The sequence below is a fragment of the Gadus chalcogrammus genome, chromosome 3 (assembly GCF_026213295.1).
Source record: "Gadus chalcogrammus isolate NIFS_2021 chromosome 3, NIFS_Gcha_1.0, whole genome shotgun sequence".
Lineage (NCBI taxonomy): Eukaryota > Metazoa > Chordata > Actinopteri > Gadiformes > Gadidae > Gadus > Gadus chalcogrammus.
In genome coordinates, this window is record NC_079414.1 from 440340 (window position 1) to 462305 (window position 21966).

The 21966-nt window shown below is 42.7% G+C and overlaps 1 protein-coding gene across 5 annotated transcripts in view; it reads left to right on the forward strand.

The window, feature by feature from the left end:
• LOC130377423 (nucleosome-remodeling factor subunit BPTF-like) overlaps positions 1-13675 on the forward strand; it is a 179500-nt gene extending 165825 nt beyond the window's left edge. For all 5 annotated transcript variants that reach the window (XM_056584552.1, XM_056584561.1, XM_056584572.1 and 2 more), the window contains 2 exons: positions 11705-11891; positions 12859-13675. In XM_056584552.1, coding sequence (XP_056440527.1) covers positions 11705-11891; positions 12859-12865 — 194 coding nt within the window. In that variant the 3' untranslated portion in view covers positions 12866-13675. The remainder of the gene's footprint in view (positions 1-11704; positions 11892-12858) is intronic.
• The last annotated feature ends 8291 nt before the right edge of the window (positions 13676-21966 follow it).

Sequence of the window (21966 nt, forward strand, 5' to 3'; positions counted from 1 at the left end):
GCATTGATGCGTGATCCGGTCTTGAAGGTAAACACGCACACATGTGTGATCCGGTCTGAATGGGTTAATAATGACAAAAAGTTATGAGAGAAATACACATTAACTTTTGTTGTCTCATAAGCGGCGTGGTGCCGGCTCCTTTTGACCTTTTGACCCCAGACTTCTGGGGGAATAGCTGAATCAATTCATTAGTCAATCAGAAGTATGTAAATATCTTCCCGGTGGCGTAAGAGGGTGAACAACGCTTCCAGGCGATTGCAACGGTGCCACACATGAGCATATTCAAACATGTTTAATGGTAGTAATTAGCTGTCGAAATTGGAGGCCTTAATCAATAATGAGCAGCTATTGATTTGCTTCCCGATAGAAATTTGTGACAAATGACATGTTATTTAGCATCTACACGTTAAGCTAAATCCAATGACATCAAGCTCGCCCTCTTGCTACAAAGAGATCATGTCCTAGGACCTAGACCATAGGTGTACCATGTAAAATACATGTTACCATTTGCTAGAGTGTCATGCTTGGTGTCATTGGACTCAGCTCAACGTGTAGATACTAAATAACATGTCATTTGTCACAAATTTCTATCAGGAAGCAAATCAATAGCTGCTCATTATTGATTAAGGCCTCCAATTTCGACAGCTAATTACTACCATTAAACATGTTTGAATATGCTCATGTGTGGCACCGTTGCAATCGCCTGGAAGCGTTGTTCACCCTCTTACGCCACCGGGAAGATATTTACATACTTCTGATTGACTAATGAATTGATTCAGCTATTCCCCCAGAAGTCTGGGGTCAAAAGGTCAAAAGGAGCCGGCACCACGCCGCTTATGAGACAACAAAAGTTAATGTGTATTTCTCTCATAACTTTTTGTCATTATTAAAGAGAGGCCTGATTCTCAGATATGCAGGTTGGATGGCTACGGTGTAGGTCTGGGAAGAACTTCAGGCCAAAAATCTTGCAAGCGAGCTGCTGGGTGAGGTGCAACGAGATGGAGCACTTGCTGAGTCATTTCCTGTATGGCTGGAGCCACAGGTTGAAGCGTATGCGTCCTTTGAGACCCCCTTTGATATAAAAGAGACCCCAAGGTACAGCTTACTTAAATTTTCTCGACTCAGTCACCTATTGCATTACTTCCTTTAGGGCTTCGGCCTCCTAATTGATCATTATAGTAGCCTATAATTGAATGCCCTCTTTCATATAAATGATACCTCCACCACTGGGACGTGGCAACAATTCTCCAAATCCATATGGGGAGGGGGGGGGGGGGATGCTTGTGGACAGTAGGGGTGTACACTAGACATAAATAGGAAGCAAACTCAGGAGAAGGAATGACCTCTCACAAATATTTATTTAATAAATTGTTTCAAATAACCCTGCCTCGTTAAATCAATGAGCTTGGTGTTTTGCTTTCAAAAATAGGTTATAGAAGAAGTCCAAACTGCAGAAAATAAAAACATCCAAGCTGCTTTTCAAGGATACCTTGGAATATCTGTCTATTTTTTAACCATCAAACAACACAATTGACAAAAACAACACAATTGACGGCAGCTCCTTTGCCGCGTGGTTTTTAGAGCCATGTAAGGATCAGAGGGGGTGGTCGATAGCAACCATGACGGTCAAGTGACTGGATGCAGCCCCGTTGAAAAAAAATAGAATACCACCCTACACACTCAGGAGAATTATGATATTTAAATTATTATGACCATGAAGTCTTTTGCATGGGTTTACATTTCGTTCTGTGTAGCATGGAAAAATCTGAGAAACACTCCCATTCAGAATGCATTGGTTTACATTTCCTTCTTTGGAGCACGGTTATTTTTATTTATTTTCAGTTTTTGAGGAGGTGCTTCAAAGATAATTTTTCTGCAAAGATCCAATGGAAAAACCCGTTGGCTTTTTGTCAAGGGAACCGAGGGCGACGCTCACTTCCGGGTTGGCGAACATACGTCATCCCTCCACCACTCTATACTGTAATAACACATGTTGAAGTTGATTGATAATGAATGAATTTATTCTTTATTCTGCCTTAGTATTTATTTAGCAGCGCAATGCAGTGTGTGTGTGTGTGTGTGTGTGACACGCTATTTTTATTTTGAAATGCGACGTAATCCAGTGCATACGTACACTGTCAACGTATGCTTTTGGCGACTGGGTTGGCTCTCAGATACACGTGTTTCTAACAAGATGATATCATTAAAAGTTACATAAAGTAAAGGTTTAATAACACAAACACAGGAAACACGTGAGCTGCTAGTTTAGCGAAAGCAGCGTCCCTACAACTTGACGTCGTTGAAACATGCGAGCGAGCCGATAAAATCTTCCTAATAACTATAAAACTAAAGATCAGACACAATCACTGACTGAAATATTGCATACATATATTGCATTTCCCATTCAGATAATAAAGATTAATAAAGATCATACACATTCACTGACTGAAGATTATTCAAGGAAAAAGTAAATTTCTCGCTAGAAATGTCATTAGAAACGTGTTTAATGGTGAATCTGTCCTAAAATATTGCATTTCCCATTCAGTTAATGCTGGGTTTTGCGTATCATATGCACGCGAAATGGACGCATCCGCCCTCCACAGTAGTTAATGCTGGGTTTTGCGTTTCATATGCACACGAAATGGTCATTTGGCGTATGTACTGCACGCATTTTGAAAGTGTCAAACAGTGCGATCTGTACGCATATTGGTGTGACTGGGTTGATGTACTACAGTAGACTCTACACTTGGATATAGATAGATATACTATAACCTATAGAGGTGGATACACTAGACCAAGGGTTTTCAAAGTGTGAGAGAGTGAGCCCCCCCTCAGAGAAAAAAATTCAGCTGAGCCCCCCCCCCCCCCCTTAATTATTTTACACATTTTAAACATCTCTGATCTTAATTTTAAAACATTTGAAACATATCTTTGAAACGTATTTTTTAAACATATTTTTGAAACATTACAACATCTTTGTGCGTTTTTAAACACATTTCTTAACACAATTTAACAACTTTATCTTAGCATGTTTTAGCTTAACCTTTTTTTAAATACATTTGAACATCTTAATCTGTGTAAACTGCCAGTTTACACAGATTCATTCAGGGTCCCCGACTCTGAATTTTCTGAGTCTAATCAGATCTGCCTTTTCAGTCCAGAGATTCGACTATTCGGCGGGGTTTGTTTACCGGCGTTGCTATGGTGACCTAAATTATTATAAGCAACTGAAAACGATGCCGGTTTGAAACTAAAACTGTGATTCTGAAAAAAGTATAAATTGTCGTGGCAATTTCTATTTCAGAGTTTGCGTCTAAGCAGATGAGATATTTAGATGCAAAAAAGGACACAATACTGTTTGACAATTGGTGATCATATATATTTGTAATAAAAGTACGAACAAAGATACATCACAACATGCATCAACAAACAACACAACAGGCAAACACTACAATAATCTGAGGCCTAAGATGGGAGCTTCTCCTTGCGTGTTACTTCATTCTCTGAAGGTACGCTGGGGAGAAGTCCACTGAGTAGCTAAAGTCAGGAGCTTTTATACACTTAGATCGGATCCTTGAGGGCAGTTGGCCCCAATAAACCAAAAACCTTTGTTAACCAGATGTTAATCTATTGATTGAAGTTTCTTCAGAGGTTAACAAGGTGGTTGAGGCTGTTCCTTATCACCCTTTGCTTCTCTACGCTCCCCAGGGGGTCAAGTAAAACAGGCCCAAACCAAACTACATACAATACGGAAACGGAATGTGAAATCAGATTACATCACATCAAACACTAAGAATTACATATTTAGAAGACCTTGCAGAATAGCAAGATTCCAAAAACGGGATATGAAACCAGATTACATCACATGAAACACTAAGATTTACATTTTATAAGACCCTGAACATAACATGTCGATTTTCCATCACAATCCCCCCTTTGATTATTTTATAATCACAAATTCAAAAATCTATCATGTCCAACCATGGCCTCCAAGTACATCACAATCAAGTCATCTGTTTCCATATATTCGAAAGTCATACAAATAAAAACAGAAAAAAAACTAAAACAAAGAAACAAGGCTACCTTTTAAAAACATTTCTAAACAAAAATATTCTTATTTGATGTGTCCTTAATGCTGCTTCTTTGATACAAACACATGAGTAGTTGGCAAGCACTTAATGTTTACTACTCTAAAACATTAATTGTCAATCCAGTCAGTATTAATAACACACAGTATAACCCAACATTTAAACGGTATTCCTCTTCTCTTTCCCATTGTCCTTCATGATGTCTCTGAGGGACCTACATGGGGTTTGTTTCATTTTTTTTCTCTGAGTAATTATTTCCTTTGGTTTGCTTTAGTATACCCAAGGTTGTTGTTGTGGGCTCCCCATCCCCCCTCTTGACGCATGGACTTTCCCATGTGTCAATTTACCATAATAAGGGAAAGCCTAGGCCTGTAAGCATGGCTTGCTGTTGCGAGCGCACCAAAAACCTTCTACTTTAATTCTGAAAAAACATTTCTTTAACCCTCAACTTTTCTACTTGTCTTTGATCCTTCAAACTACTTTTCCTAATAACTTTCAAACCTTTCAGATATACTTCTTAGAAACTATCACACACTCGTATAGACAGTCCTAGTTACACATTAGATCTCGTCTCTTGTAATATACGTGAATGCTGTGTCTAGTGTGATACTTTCCGTACACTGCTCTTCTCTCCCTCCGCCTGGACATGCCTCCACCTCTCTCTCTGCTTCCTGCCTCATATCCGCATCACAGGCTGTCCTTTGAAGTGCCTGTCCCCACGTCTCTCCCGTCTCTGGGACCCTCCTTTGTCTCAATGTTCAGGGCACTTCAATGTGGCTACACAGGCACCGTGGAGGCCACCACTCTGGTGCTGTTGGTCCTGCTGGACTGTCTCCTTGTGTCGTCCAGCAGACCATTCCGTAGCTCTTCAGGTGGGCCTCCCATGGTCTGTAACTTCATAAAGTCTGATGTAGAGGAGTCGTGACGTGGGGTATTTGCACTGTATTGGGCCACTGGTCGGGCTGAAAGCAGGAGAAGGAGGAGCGTTGTCCAGGTCCGGATCTATTTGAACAAAACTCGATGCAGATGGGTTATCTTTCTCCCCACCCCTTTCCTTATCTTGTCTTGCCTTCCGTTCTCATCTATCTCTTCTCCTTCCATAACACATACTTCTTCCAATCTCTCTCATACGTTCGTCAATTCACCTTGTTGCCATTTTGGCCATAAAACATTAACAAAATCATAATATAAAAATCTGCATTTTCAATATTAGGCAATACACTTCTGTTGTCCCCGTTACGTTGTCAGTCGGGGGTTAGTCTGGGTCAGTTGGAGTCATGTCATGGTTGTGTGATATGGTTGACCATTAAAATGGTTGTGTTAGATTGTAATAATCGAGTATCCACTGTCTACAATAGCCCGTTGTTTAAAATAACCATATCTAATATTAAATTTAGCTGATTAGCTTGCGTAAGGCTGGTGAGAACCATACAACAATCATTTGGATGTGGTGCTTGCGTGCGTTGTGACGCTGAGACCATTTTGCGCGTTGGTTGTGTTATGGTGCTCATACCTCCTCCTTGGACCTGGCCTGCTCCTGCGTCCCGTCAATGCGAATTCCCCCTTCCATCTTTACCTGTCTTTTCACCTTTGCCCTTCGGGTGATTTACAGTCACTTCACGGGAAGGTGCGGACTCCCAGTCGTCCGCCCCATCTTCTTCCTCTCTTCTCTTGGGACAGTCTTTGATCCAATGATCCTTGGCTCCACAATAATGACAGTTCCATCGTCCGTTGTTCTCCTTTCTCTTTTCTCTTTTCTTTCGGCCGGTCGCCTCTTTTGTCTCTGTTGCGACGGGTTGGCTTAGGATTCTCCAGGGCCTCCAGTTGAGCGAGCTCGAGTTTCTTGGTTATCTCTTCTTTTCTATTCTTCCATAATTTTTCTTTCTTCATGAAGAGGTTTTCTGCGTGGGTCGCGTGACTTACAATGAAGTCAAGTCTGGCGGTACGCCACCCAATGCAGTGTGTCTCTATGAATTCAGATATTTTGTCGGCCAACGCATCCAGGAAGGCCGCGGTGAGATTTTCTTCGTACAGAGTCTGAACCACCCGGTCGGTTGGTACAGGCACTCCCCCGTGGATCTTGAACACCTTTTCAACGCGGTCCATCAAGTCAGCCACCGTCTCGCCTTCTATTTGTTTGATTTTTCGAATAGCGGTCCAATCTCTAACCATGGGGAACGCCCCCCTGGCCCGTTCACACAGTCCCTCTACCAGTCGGCGGTACACGGACCCTTGATCCCAATTGAACATTAAATCAGCTTCGTCCCTCCCGGGCATGTCGCCTTGGATCCGACCCCACCTTAGGGTCAGTCTGTACGTACAGAGTTGGCGAACTTCGCTGATGGAGGCCTTGTGTTGTTGGACCAACTCTTGAAGGGCTGTGGCGAAGGCAGCCCCCCCCACTACAGATGGGTCTGGGAGCCATTCCGCTCTGTCCTTAATGTCACTGGGTCTCCATGCACGGAAAACGTATGCTGGACTGCCATCCTGGGGGTTCAGTACTTCGATCATGGGGAATTGTCCATCCATCACGTCCCCATGTTGAGGAGTTGGGGAGAACGCCATTCCCTGGTTCTTCAGGCGGCTGGCGACGGGTTCCCGCTTGGTCGGTGTGGCCGTCGCCTGCTGGAATGATTGTGGAGCTTTCCGCTGGCTACGAGTTGCAGGCCTATCTCCTGCCGTGCTGCATACGGGTGCTTTCTCCTCATCTTTGAGGTCAGGGTAGAGATTGTCCGATGAGGCGGCTTCAGGGGAGTTGTCATACGGGGGAGGAGAAGGGGGATTCGCACGCGGTCCGCCGGTGCAGTCCAGGTCCGGGTCTATATCTCGGGTGACATTGAGATTAAAAATCCCTACACTCTCTACGCTCTCTGTCCCTGGCTGATTTTTTTTTCTATCCTGGCCCTCTCTTTCCCACAAATAAAATGCACACCAACATAGTTTGGAACTTTTCTTTTTCATTTCTGACTCCAACAATCGTCTCTCTAACTCCTGTAATCGTTTTAAGCTAAAACTCCCCATTTCAGGAAAGCCCAGTTTGCACCAATATTTTAAACCCTCCAGAGCCGATTCACCATGCTTCTCCAACATAACCTTTGCAGGCCCCGTTATCTCAGTTTTTCCCGATTTGTTCCCCATGTTTTTGTTTTTTGTTTTTTTGATCCGTACACACTATTAATTATTATCTAATCACCGTAACCTCCTTGTTACTACACATAGGCCTATATATTTATTAATGAATGCCCGTTATTATTATCTATATATATTTATAACACACCAACCGCGCTTCAACGGGTTTCCCTTTACCGTCCCTGACAGACCCTAGCTGCCCTTTCTGTTACCTATATAAACGGAAGCGAAACGGAGCTACCGCATGTTCCTATAACAGAGTTTCTTTGAACGAGGCCTAAGTTCAGATATAAGTTTACGTTTACCGAAACATTTATATACCGTTCCTGTAACGGATTTTATTTGGAAGCTTTAACAGTATTGTGATCTCACCTGCTCGAATTCTTTTTCCTTTGGATACCGTACTAAAGAACCCCTACTCCATCCCCATCAGACACTCTTTGCTCGACCCCATTAGTTCTGGTTGCAGTCACCTGGAGGCGAGGTAGAGCTTTGGGACCGAGACCGAATCCTCAGACCTGACTTGGCAGACACCTAGGGATTTTTCACGGGATCTTCAGGTTAGATATCCCGGACGAGCCCCCAAATGTCGTGGCAATTTCTATTTCAGAGTTTGCGTCTAAGCAGATGAGATATTTAGATGCAAAAAAGCACACAATACTGTTTGACAATTGGTGATCATATATATTTGTAATAAAAGTACGAACAAAGATACATCACAACATGCATCAACAAACAACACAACAGGCAAACACTACAATAATCTGAGGCCTCAGATGGGAGCTTCTCCTTGCGTGTTACTTCATTCTCTGAAGGTACGCTGGGGAGAAGTCCACTGAGTAGCTAAAGTCAGGAGCTTTTATACACTTAGATCGGATCCTTGAGGGCAGTTGGCCCCAATAAACCAAAAACCTTTGTTAACCAGATGTTAATCTATTGATTGAAGTTTCTTCAGAGGTTAAAAAGGTGGTTGAGGCTGTTCCTTATCACCCTTTGCTTCTCTACGCTCCCCAGGGGGTCAAGTAAAACAGGCCCAAACCAAACTACATACAATACGGAAACGGAATGTGAAATCAGATTACATCACATCAAACACTAAGAATTACATATTTAGAAGACCTTGCAGAATAGCAAGATTCCAAGAACGGGATATGAAACCAGATTACATCACATGAAACACTAAGAATTACATTTTATAAGACCCTGAACATAACATGTAGATTTTCCATCACAAAATGCTATCAAAATTCCGTTTATAGAGTATTGAAGATACAAGTGTGTAGATTTGTTTAATGGTTTGAACGATCGTAAACGGTTGAAAAATGAATGAGTTACGATGTCTAGAAGTAGGTGTATCAGAATGGGCTGATGTCTTCAATGAAAACAGCTGTAAACGAAGCGGTATGAAACTAAAACTGTGATTCTGAAGAAATTTTAAACAGGGTTAAAACAGGGTTTATCAAGTGTGTAGATTTGTTAAATGGTTTGCACGAAGATAAACGGTTGAAAATTGATTTAGTTATGTTACTTCTACAGTTGAAGTACGACTGATGATTTGAATCATCGACTTTCCGTGGTTTTTTCGGGTTTATTTTTTTCTCACGTCGCGCCCCCCCTGAAGAACTCTGGCGCCCCCCGGGGGGGGCGCGCCCCACAGTTTGAAAACCACTGCACTAGACTGTACATATATATATAGATAGATAGATCTACTAAACCCTACACATAGATATAGAGAGATAAGGCATATTTACACTGCATAACCGGTTTGGTCGTGGCTTACTACGCCCGGCAATTTCTCCGTCTTGCCTGTGTGAAACTGAGGGGGTAAAATCCCTTGTTTAGTCGTTGAGTCGCGCGATTAATACGTCACTCGTATGCACGGCACTGTTTACAGCTAGTCGCAGACAGATAGGTTCATGATTCATGCAGGCCCACAGCAAGCTGTAGTGTGAGCGACCGCAGCTTGTATTATGGTCATATCTTAACATTGGACTGTAGGCCTATATCAAAGTGTTGTACCTCCACTGTCTCTGGGTTAAAAAGAAACTCACTATCCGTCTGGTCCAACCAAAAACTCTGTCAGCTGCTGCAGTCGGTGGGCAGACGGGCTCGGAGTCGGCACCACGTAAATCAACAGTCATTCAAAGCAGCGGTAGTGATAACAGAACCGGACGGTGTTGAAAGTCCCGTCAGTTAAAAATAGTAATCCAGTTTTTAAATCCATGCTAAAATCGACAGAATATAGAGCTAGTTAGATTAAAATATAAGGAGCAAACACTGTCAAATGTGATGTGTTCAGGTCGGCTCAGTAATATGATTGATGTGTTCAAATGCAACACAAAAAAAATGAAATTTGATATTTCGGCGAAGACTTGTTTTCCCAGCAATAAAAAATGGATAGTAAAGATTGAATTATAACCTGTTTAACGACCTATTTTGAGCTATTAACATCTTATCAGCAATTACAGCAATAATAAAAGTTATATTTCAACAAAATAATGGAAAAAGGTTAAGGTTAAGGGGTCTCGAAAATGGCATCAATACCAATAAAAATTAACGATCTGTCATCTGAGAGATATTAAGATGATTTAATTTATTTTTAACCATTAGTATTTACCGGTTAAAGATCTTATCGGTTAACCATGGACATCTCTTATATACTGTTTATTAGGGGTGTAACGGTACACAAAAATCTCGGTTCGGTACGTACCTCGGTTTTGAGGTCACGGTTCGGTTCATTTTCGGTACAGTAAGAAATCAAAATGCTAAATATAAATGTGCTTCATAACATGTGCTTCAAGTTGTTCATAACACACTTTTGTGCTTTTTACAATAGGAACATTAGACAATACAAAACTAGAATTCTGCTCAAAAATATAAAGATTCTGAAATGTAGAAATAAAAATAAATAACATTGGCTCACTGTTTTTTTAAGAAATATATGATCTAATGTGCAACAATGAACAATTGCAACACTAAACAGTTTCAAGTTCTTGCTCAGATTAAATAACATGAATAAGGCTCAGACTGTTTCTTTAAAAACAAATCTTTTCTCAATCTAATGTGCAACAATGAACAATTGCAACACTAAACAGTTTCAAGTTGTTGCTCAGATTAATTTCCCCCCCCCCCCCCCCCCCCCAATCTTTAGCCCTGATGACTTTCACTCAATCGTTATGTTTTTGGCCAGAAAAATCTTCTTATCCACATTATCTGCAGGATAATAATACCAAAAATTTGAGTGTACATACGATGTGCACTACATGTTACTCCCGTATACCACAATGCAATGCGGTCGTGTTTTTCCGGAGGAGAAGAAGTCTCCGGCTTTCGTTTAGAAATGTCAACAATTTATTTGGGATTTAACATAGAATATTTAACATTCAAAATTAATTTAATAAAAACTTGAACAAGGAAATGTAAGATTAAACATCCATACAACCTCCAGCTTTCCTCGTGAGTGCCCGGTTTGTTTACATGATGTGGGCGCATCTGTCTGCGTCACACAAATACCCGGTGCATTTACTGACGCAAATGACGTTTAGAAATGTTCAGCGTAGTGTCCGAATTCTCGTTTGTTCGTTCCCTCAATAGTGCACTATATCATGAACACTATATATAGGGAATATTGAGTGAGTGAATAGGGAACGATTTCGAACACAGCTACGGTGTGCGCAACTGTGCATGTGCGGCCGCAGCATGTTCAACACATGCGGTCCTCTACTTAATATGTCCGTATGGAAACTCGTTCGGTACGCCTCCGCACCGCACCGAGCGCCCCGTACCGAAACGGTTCAATACAAATACATGTACCGTTACACCCCTACTGTTTTTAAATGTATTTCATACATTGTATGTTTTTGTTGTGTTATCCCAGTTATGTTTTTTTTTTTTTTTTATCATTTAATAGTTTCGGGACGTTGGAGCAATAACCTGGTGTTTTTACACTTCTGTACTGGGACACAGTACAGAAGTTCCCACAGTCTGTCCCACAGTCTGTACTGGGAATTTGAAGTAACGTTCAGTTTTTGAATAAAGATGCGGCAATTACAAATGTTTATTTTTTATCAGATTCATCGATTAATCGAAAAAATAATCGACCGATTAATAGATTATTTAAATAATCGTTAGTTGCAGCCATAGAATAATTTGCATACTCCCGAATGTTTTATTTTTTTATGAATGAAGACACCCGGATGCAAGAATGAGTAACCCTTAGTGTAGGGTACAAACGCAATGAACTATTTACAAGTGCAAAAACGCCAACATATTCTTGATTTTGCTGACCACTTAAATTTATATAGACAAAAGCTTCGTAAGGAACCTTCCTCTGCGTCTTTCTCGTAGATCACACCATCTTTCAACGTCTTCATAAAATGCGACTGCATCACCTTCTCTCCCATGATGGTCAGCAGCTACTTGCTTAAAGTGATCGAACCCTCAGGGGCCAAATGAGTGTCCTTGTGTTTGCTCGTCTCCTTTCCTAGACCTCTCCACCATGGAGGACCGGCTGCAGCGGCAAGACTACGTCAAGCTGACGGAGTTTGTTGCGGACATGACCAAAATCTTTGACAACTGCCGCTACTACAACCCAAGCGACTCGCCCTTCTACCAGTGTGCCGAGGTCCTGGAGAACTTCTTCGTCCAGAAGCTCAAGGGCTTCAAGGCCAGCAGGTGAGACACACTGCCTGCCTGCCTCACTCCCTCCCTCCCTGGTCTGGGGTCTCCCCTGGTGTTCTGTGTTATCCCAGACCTGGTGTGTAGATGCTCCACAGGGAACTCTGTTCACACGTTGTTCTCCTGAGGACCCAACATGCAGCCAAAGGCACAAAACCTCAACTTCCACCTACAATATGCAACTCAAGTCTCCTCTTGTTTCAAATCCTTTAGGACCTATAGGGCCATTCTGAGCTAGGGTCCCTCATAGTTAGGTCCCCTTATAGCTAGGGCCCCTCATTGGTGATGCCCAAGAGACTGAAATGCAGGTGACCGGGGTTCATTCTGAATACAACTCTTCTGAAATGACGTTGAGGTAATCGTATGAAACACTCTTTCCCCCTCAATGTTCCCTGATGGAGATCTAGTGATAGGTTCCAGGAATAGCAACAACCACCAGCCCGGGGCTCCAGGGTTTGACCAGCAGGTCAGAGATGCAAGGTTGCATATTAAAAGGAGTGATCCACTTATAATTAATGTGGACCCGGGGGAACTGAGCACAGACCAAATATCTTGTACAAATGTTTAACACCATGACATAAGCCATCAAGGGCCACCATGAGAAGGCAGGTTCTCAAGAGTTCAGCCAATCACATGCAGCATAACGTCGACCATCTCTTACCATTGGGGATTCAGAATGCTAGCATGGGGATTGGCTGGAAGGAAGGCCACAGAAGCCAATATCTCAATGGCCCGCTGATCACAAGTTGTGTTCTTCTTCTGCACGTCTGAGCCATGGCTGAAGTACTGATCTTCATTAATGTGGTCTCTTTAAGTGTGCTTTCATGTTCTGCATCCTAGAGTTACATGCATTTCATCCATATGTATTTAAATCATCCATTCTCTCTCTCCCTCCTCCCGACTTGTCATCCCAACTCTCTGCCTGTCACCCTCTCTCTTTCTCTCCCCCCTCTCTCTCCTGCAGATTGTGATGTCATTACCTCTCGGGGCCAGGGTCGATCTAAACAGACCAGTTAGTTTTTCCTGGACATAGCTGTTTCTATTGTCTTGGAAAACAGCATTCAGTTCTCCCAAGAACCGTACAATGATGTATAAAATACTACACCAGATGTGTCCTCCTTTTCTATTTTAAACAAAAATGGAACCTAAAAAAAAAGACCTTTTCCACTGTATGTGGCAGCCATGTTGGAGCTCAGAGACATGGCTTTCTGCCTCCGACATGTGACACATGGCTGATATTTTTTTAGTCGGATTGTTAAGCTTTGTTATCTTCTGTACTGAGATGAATATAAAAATAAGTCACTGATTATTGAAGTTATTGAAATGATACCAGATAACTTATAATTTCATTGGGCTTATTTTATTCCACCTAACATTTTACCTTTACCTTAGCTTAGTCTTTTTTTAATGAATGCTTGTAGCGTTTATTAGTTTCATGTTCTACCAGTTGTTCCTGTGTCTTATTTTATTTTATGTGATATATCCTTTTGTGAAGGACTATTTTTGTGTTCTAAAGGAAATAAATCTCTAGGACTTATAAAAATAGAAGATTGCGTCTAGTTAGCACTAGTCTGAGGCAAGGGGGCATGGTTCCATTACTTAACCACATTCTTTGTAAATACACCCAGCTCACATCTCACCAACATGGCTGCCATGTCCCATCCTAAACATGTCATAGTTCATTGTTTTTTGTTTTCTACACTGCTCTGCCCCAGTGCATATTTTTGTCATGTTCAAGCTTTTAATAAAAAAAAAAGTACAAAGAATGAGCTCTAAGTGCCTGGTGTCCTCCTGTCCCTTCTCTCTCTAGGTCTCATAACAACAAGCTCACTTCAGCTGCTTCCTAGAGCCGCTCTCCACACATACTCTGTCCTACACACACTCCCGCTCTCTCAAACTCTTCCTCAACATGCAAGCCCCTGGACCCAGCAGACACTCAGGGCTTCAGTCCCAGCTCCCGACACCGCTTCCAGACTGAAGGCCTGCTGCCCAGCCTTCTCACCCCAAGCCCCCTCACCCCCAAAACTCTCACCCCCAAGCCCTCACCCTCTGCTGTGGCTACAGACCCTTGGATTTGGGCCACCTTTTCTATCCAGCATGTTGAGGAGACACAGGGCTTCATTCGTAGGGTCCAGGATGTTACATGGAGACAGAGGAGATGGTTTTGGAAGTAGTGTGCTACAAGGGGGTGGTGGTGGTGGTGCAGCAGTGACAGATATGTTCGCTAGTGAGTGGGACTCCATGAGTAGGGGGACCCCCTACTCATGCTAAGGGGCTTTTGACTTGAGCAGTCTGAACTTTTTGGGATGATAAAAGACATAGAAACTGACAAGCCGTGTCTTTTCCATGTTTCATTTCAATCTCAAGTACAGCTACTGTATTTTTCTTAAAAATAAATACAATATTTTCTGTTACACTGAAAGTAATCATGTAACTAAGCCAATGTTTTTGCTGTTTCCCATCCATCTATATTCCAATGATCATGTGTTTTCTCATGGATTTATCGTAGTTCTAATGTCTGTTTAAATGTAGGCCTAACTTATTATGGTAAATGGACAACATTTATGTAGCCTAGTGCTTTTATCCAAAGCGATTTACGATATTGCCTGTCACCAATTCACACACAGACGACAGAGTCAACCATGAAAGGCGACAGCCAGCTCGTCGGGAGTGGTTAGGTGCCTTGCTCAGGGACACCTCGACAATCGATCTAGCAACCTTGCGGTTACCAGCCGACCCGCTCTACCTCCTGAGTTTCTTCCGCAAACTTACCTAGAAACATCACCTGCTCCAGGGGTGCCCAACCTTTTTTGACCCAAGATCTACTTTTCAAGTAGCCAACCTCCCGAGATCTACCGGGGGAACCTACGGACTTCAGTGGGGGTTTCATTCCATCTGCGCGCGGCACCTTCTCAACAATAATCAATAATCTTCCTCCCACTCAGGGTGAAAATGGTAGGTCTTAGCTCGTTTCCCCTCAGCCATGCCAACGTTTAGGAGTGCGTAACTACTGTTGACGGCTTTCAACTGCTGTTCACAGCGCATGCGCTACCACGCGTATATGTCCTGCGCAAATTTTATTTTATTTAAAAAAAAAAAAAAAAAAAAAATTTCTTCACCCCTCGCGGTCGACTTGGGATCTGTCGGCGGTCGACTTGGGATCTGTCAGCGGTCGACTTGGGATCTGTCGGCGATCTACTGGTAGACCGCGATCGACTGGTTGGGCACCCCTGACCTACTCACTCCGCGAAGCAGCTCAACAACATTCTCTGGGTCTCCTCTTTCTCTTCCCCTTCTACTGATGGTTCATTCAGATGACAGCTTGGCTCACATGTAGGCTATCTTTCAACACTCCGGACTCAACCCCGAGGCCCAAACCATGCCAATAAATGTGCTGGTTCAGGATAACTCGGCGGTCGCACCTCCCCGGAATCAGACTGAAGATTTGGAATTGCCCCATCCCCGGAATCCGCCTGAAAATTTGGAATCTTAAGTTCCGTGGGAAAAATGTTTTGTTTTTTTGTCACATTTTTTTTTAAATCGAATCATTGCTATCATCTCAACATAGCCATTCAACGAGGTGAAGTTACCATTTCACAGCGATGAGAAAAAAGTTTTTTTGTCCAAGTGTTGTCCAAACTGTAATGGAACGCCGATCGGCTGCGTTGGTTTAGTTTTTTCAGAACTTCATAATGTTCATTCTTGTTTCATTATTTCCTTTCCTATGTCAAGACAAACTTGACATTGGACGTTGTGAAAATGTTATTTGTTAAGACTATTGTAGTCTTGGACGTAACATTTAATTGCAAACGAATGATTGTGTGGGAGTGCTATCAACATTTGATTGCATGCTGATTGAAACCACGCAGTTGCAATTAAAAAAAACTTTTTTTTTAACTTTTTTATTTTCAAGAAATGAAATGCTGTTGCAACTAAACATTTCACATTATGGCCTTTTCAGTGGTCTTATGGCGCGTTTCCACTGGCGAGTGTGGGTCGATTCGGTATGCAAAGGTGCGGCATGGGTCACGTTTCCACCGCAAAAAATTGGCGGTGTCCGGACTGAGACATGATGAGCCGCACTCATCCAGGAAGGTTTGCGAACATTTGCGCTCATTTATTGAGCGTCTCAAGACGAAATAACATTAAACAGGACATTTATTTTACAAATGACATTTATTAGCGTTGCTTACTTTATATTGTATGTAATTGTTTAATCGCATTTAGATAGTAAACTGAGTATTAACACAAGCTAGCTAGACAATGATACACTTTAAACACTCAGTTTACTAGCTAAATTCAATACAATACAAATATATAGTAAAACAAGGTATCTGTATTGTGTTATTTCGTCTTTGGCAACATGACAAAAGGTCGGCTTAGCTCAGGAGGTAGAGCAGTTGTCTTGTAAAAAAGTTGCTAGTTCGATCCCCAGCTCCTCCTAGCTGAGTGTTGATGTGTCCCAGAGCAAGACAATTAACCCTAACTGCTCCTGACGAGCTGGCTGTTGCCTTGCATGGTTGACTTCCGTCGGTGTGTCAATGTGTGTATTAACCGATGTAAGTCGCTTTGGATAAAAGCGTCTTCTAAATGCCCTAATTGTAATTGAGCGCGAATGTTTTTTGAAACCTGCTTGAAAACGGACAATCGCGTCGAACGATGACAAATGTTTCGAAAGCGGATTACGTAGGCGGTACAATTTTCGGGTTTCTACCGCCGGTACAATTTGTGTGACAGCGCCACTGAGACGTCTGAAAGTGCCAAAGTTTCTATTGTTCGAGCTACACAAGCCGTCTGTTGATTGGTCGACAGAATTGTGCAACAGTGGGATATTGTGGGTTCACATCGCTGGAAAGGATGGGGAAGACATTTCAGGATGTCGGAAAGTTTGCGTGAACGACACCTCACGACGTTGATATGATTCTACTTCTGTTCGGCCACTCGGGCCAAATGGATAGTTGTCCAGTTGGTGACCTATGGTTTACTAGTGACGCGCATGAACATGCCGGAACATGAACGTTTAACTCAATATAAAAGAATCCATCATATCACATACTTTACCATTGCCGTAACGTCTGTTGGCATGACTTTGCTCCGTTTTTAACGTTGTGTATTGGTAAACCAGCTCTAGATAAGGGCAAGTGTTGCCTTCCATACAGTGGCAATACTGTATGTGCTTCTCATAAATAAAAGCAAAAGGATAGGTGATAGGCATCAAGGAAATAAAGGGATGCAAACTTGAAACTGATCCTACCAAGTTCTGTTTCGTTCCGACTGGTTTTTATCGGATAAAAAACCCTGCTGTGAAGAAATTTTAGATTCCCAACCGGCTGTTTCCAAAGTGCACATTATGTGGGCGCCTTGTCTGTGAGGTACAACAGTGGGATCACCAATTAGAATAGAAACAGGCGGAAGCGGGGTGTGGTGAAATCAACTTATGTCATTTATTTATAAAAAAGGATTGATGCCAACAGATGGTTTCAACGTCAATTAATAGTAGTTTATATTGAGTAAAACATTCATGTTCCGCCTTGTTCATGCGCGACACTAGTAAACCATTCGTCACCAACTGGGCAACTCTGTTATCAAAATCTGGCCCCAGTTGCCGAACGGAAGTAGAATCATAAGACCATCATCAAGTGTCATTCACGAGAACTCTCCGACGTCGCGAAATGATTTCCCCACAATCCCCAGCAATATAAATGCGCCATAACAAACAAACACAGTACCCGTGAGGTATTACTGGACAACAGCGAAAGCTTTGGTTATTGAAGAAAATGTTGGGCAAAAGTTTTACATCCTTCTTGGACATCTTACATTGTTGCTCTTTGTTCATTGTGTCGCGTTCTTCTTTTTCCTTGGATTTATTAGCAGGCTACTCTGTGTCGGGCTGCTATGAGGTCACGAGGCTTTTACATAGCTGCCGCGGCTATCGCCATCCAGCCAAAACCACACCCTACCATAAGGGTAATGTCGACGGTAGAAACGCGAGCCATAACTGAGCTGGGCCAAACCGCAACTTCACTTCATGGAAAAAAGTTCAGATTCAGATCTACTGCTGAGTCAGCAGTGCTGATCAAGGTGGCCAGAGCCCTTGGCCAAGTGACCCATTTATGAAACAAGAAAGTAGTTACAGAACGACCATGGTGTAATTGGTGAAGTGCACCCGTGCGTTTCCACCGAGCGGTGCAGTACAGTGGGATATTGTGGGTTCACATCGCTGAAAAGGATGGGGAAGACATTTTCACGATGTCGGAAAGTTTGCGTGAACGACACCTCACGACGCTGATATGATTCTACTTCTGTTCGGCCACCCGGGCCAAATTGATAGTTGTCCAGTTGGTGACCAATGGTTTACTAGTGACGCGCATGAACATGCCGGAACATTAACGTTTAACTCAATATAAAATAATCCATCATATCACATACTTTACCATTGGCGTAACGTCTGTTGGCATGACTTTGCTGGTGCGGTACGGTTCGGTGCGGGGCCCTAAAAGAGGGCCCCAAATTAAGCGCACAGAGCCGCGCTTCGCTGTTCCTATTTTTCGGTAATCCTCTGTTGGGGTACCAGGCAGTCTGAAAGGGTGCCGAAAGTTGGAACTACACACGCTGTCGGTTGATTGGTCGACACAATCGTCACTTCCGTGCGACAGGGGGATAAAAACAAAACAAACACAGTGACCGCAAGAAGAAAATGTCGCGCAAAAGATTGCCATCCTTCTTGGACATCCTACATTGTTGCCCTTTGTTTAATGTGTTGCGTTCTTCATTTAATTGAATACATTAGCAGGCTACACTGTGTCGGGTTGCTAGGATGTCACGCTGCTTACGTAGCTGCCGCGGATATCGCCATGCGACTTAATGCCGCCTTCAAAACGGTCAGAGTTTCCGGAAGGTAATATGAGTGTTCAGGAAACGCCCCTTAGAAGTTTGTAGGCTATGTGGGCGTGGTGTCAGATCCGCGAACCGACTCGGATCTCGGATCTGACGCCACGCCCACACTTCAAGCGTTTTATTATTTCGCTCGGTCGTTGGAGGAAAACATGGACGCCACCTGGAAAGCTGTTGTCGCGGTAGCATTGGCAGAGGACCAGGCGCTCCAAAATAAGTAGGCCATAGGCAGAGATACGGACGCAGTAAGGAATTGCAGTAATGCGAGTGATTGAAATTGCCATTTAAACCACCGCACAATGCACAATTGTTTCAAGCACAATGAAACAGTTCATGCTTCAAGTCACACCGGGCGCAGCCATCTTGAATTCTGTCTCGGAACTTTGCTCGGTCACCACTGAGTTCAACCGAGATGGCGAGTTCGCCGTCGCCGTCCGAGGAAAAGGGGCGTGTTCGTGCGTGTCGCTAGGCAACGTCCTCGGACCTCCGAGACGGATGGATAATAAAACGCAGCATAACTTCCGTACAAAACTCATAGCAAAAACTCAGACCCAACAGAGTGTTCATATCATTTTCCTCCGAGCTTGAGGTCCGAACCTCCCGTAAACTCAGACCGTTTTGAAGGCGGCATTAGTTTCAGTATTTCACGTTCCTCCTTTTCTATGCTGGTTATTACTTGTCTATCATCCATGTATATGTTTAATGGCTAGTTATGTGAAATAATAGAGTTATAAAATAGTTTAGACCATTAATTTCTAATTTTTCGGTCTCTAAACCAGGAAGCAAATGTAATTTCCATTTGATATACTTTATCTTGGGTTCTTTCCGGTTTAGGTGAGAACATTCTTCTATAAAAAGTGTTTTTTATATTTCTACATACTGGTTTGAGCTGGGGCAGGAGGGCGGCACAAAGATTCTTGTACAAACGTTTATTTTATAAACCAAAATGTTAAACTTGACATTCTATATTGACATCATGTTACTGTTTTATTTATTGATATTGATGAGAAGTTCTAATTTCTTTTGTAAACTTAACTAGCCAAGAGGGGAGGGAAAGTTCTCTCTATGTTTTTAACAGATGTTGCCACAATGAAGTTTCTTTTGTATTTGATAGGACATTTCATCCTATCTAATAAAGTAATGTTTTTAAAATCAATTTACAAAATGTTTGTGGTTTCTTTCATTGGATTAACTAATGTGTTTAGATGATGATATAAAGATATATAGACAAAGGAAAGCATATATTAAAGCGTAACCACCATTAAGTAAAACCGTAGAAACAAAACCACCCTGGTTGGCCCATTTGTCCCCTGAGATGGTCCGTACCTCTCTGCGATAGGATACCCAAAGGGTCCTTTTGGGGCCATTACTATTCTATTCAATTCAGTTGACTCCTGCCTCCCAAGCCACTATGTTCATTTACTCCGGCAGCATGGTTACTGTGCTGCAGATAAGCACAGCTGCCCCCCCCCCCTCTCCCGCATGTCATCTTGGACAGGTTGGACCGCTTCCACCCCTGCAGTGGAGAACGTCCTCCTGCAAAAGAGTATGACCTCCTGGAGAACGTCCTCCAGCAGAACGTCCTCCTTGAGGACGTCCTCCTGCAGCAGAGAACGTCCTCTTGGAGAACGTCCTCCTGCAGCAGAGAACGTCCTCCTGATCTCAGAGAGAAGCCCCTTCCGCTGTGATTCCCTCATAATGCCCAAATTTAGAAAGAACTCTCTCCTAGGAGAAATGTTTTTTGTCGCAGAATGTAATGTTCCTTCAAATTAAAAAAATTCAATAAGCGTATTGTAAATAAAAGTTTTGTTGAAAAAAAAGTTGAGAAAACTCAAAATTGCAAGGCAACCTACTGCAATCAATTTTTGAGTTTTGAGCCCAACAAAACGTCATTTTTCTTCTTTAGACAAATTTGAAAGTTAGAGTTATACCAACTAAGATTTTTATATTTTACAAAACTCAAAAAAGTAAGTCAGGGTTGTTAACTTAATATTTCAAATTAAGCATTTTAAAGAATGCAAAACAAGTTTTAAGTTCACTTTATTAAAAATAATAATTGGAAACTGCCATTTTACATTTCTGAATGCTAGACAGCAATAGAACAAGCAACATGTAGCTAATTCAGCAGCAGAGAATCGCTGTCTAAATGCAGCAAACCAAAGTGCAGAACAAGTTTGACATTATGGTCAAACTTGTTCTGCACGAGACGGGAGCCCAGGTTAAACGGTGACGCAACTCTCGTGCCTCATACACCGCACGATCCCGAGAGCTGCCTTTATTTAACACACACCCACAACACACAGCGCACCGCACACCCAACCAACGGACATGCAAGCCTCAGGTAACAGTGGTGGCAACACTACACACAATAAACAACACACAAACAATAAAGACCCCAAACCCGTTAACCCCACTTATCCTAACAGAAAAAAATTGACAAAAGGCAATAAACCCCTTTTTCCCAACCGGCATCTCGAATACCCAGACTCCCCGGGGGGTAGGAGTCGCCACAATATTTACCATCTGAAAATTCCGTTAGGAAACCCCGTATTTTCCAAAGTGTTGAAATGCGCATGTGCACCGTAGTTGGCCCAGCCTCAGACAGAGTCTGACTTAAACCCGTGTGTCTTGCTAACAAAGATACTACAGTGAGCCCAACTCGAACCAAAACTCAACATTGTTGGTGTAGTGCCATACCTGTGACGTCATATCCATGTGTCCGGAAATAAACCAGTTGTTGTATTAATGAAACCTACACGGTAGTTATGGTTAATGCCTCCGCGCATGACATGGTGTCAGAAGTGGCCGATTTACGATTTTTTAAGTGACAATGGAGAAGTTGGGACCTCCAGAAAAGTTTGATTTCACCCGTCCGGCTGAGTGGCCGATGTGGCGCCGACGTTTTGATCGCTATCGAGTGGCAACGAAACTAGACCGGGACAGTGGTGTAGTGCAGGTGAACACGCTTCTCTATGCTATGGGAAGTGAGGCCGAGGCTATATACGATTCGTTTGTGTTTGACCGGAGCGTAGCCCTTGAAGACGATGATGACGAAGTAAGCCCTGAGAACGATTACGACATTGTGATAAAGAGGTTTCACGAGCATTTTGTGCGAGAAACGTAATACACGAACGGGCATGCTTTCATAAGCGGGTTCAAAAGCCCGGTGAGCCTGTTG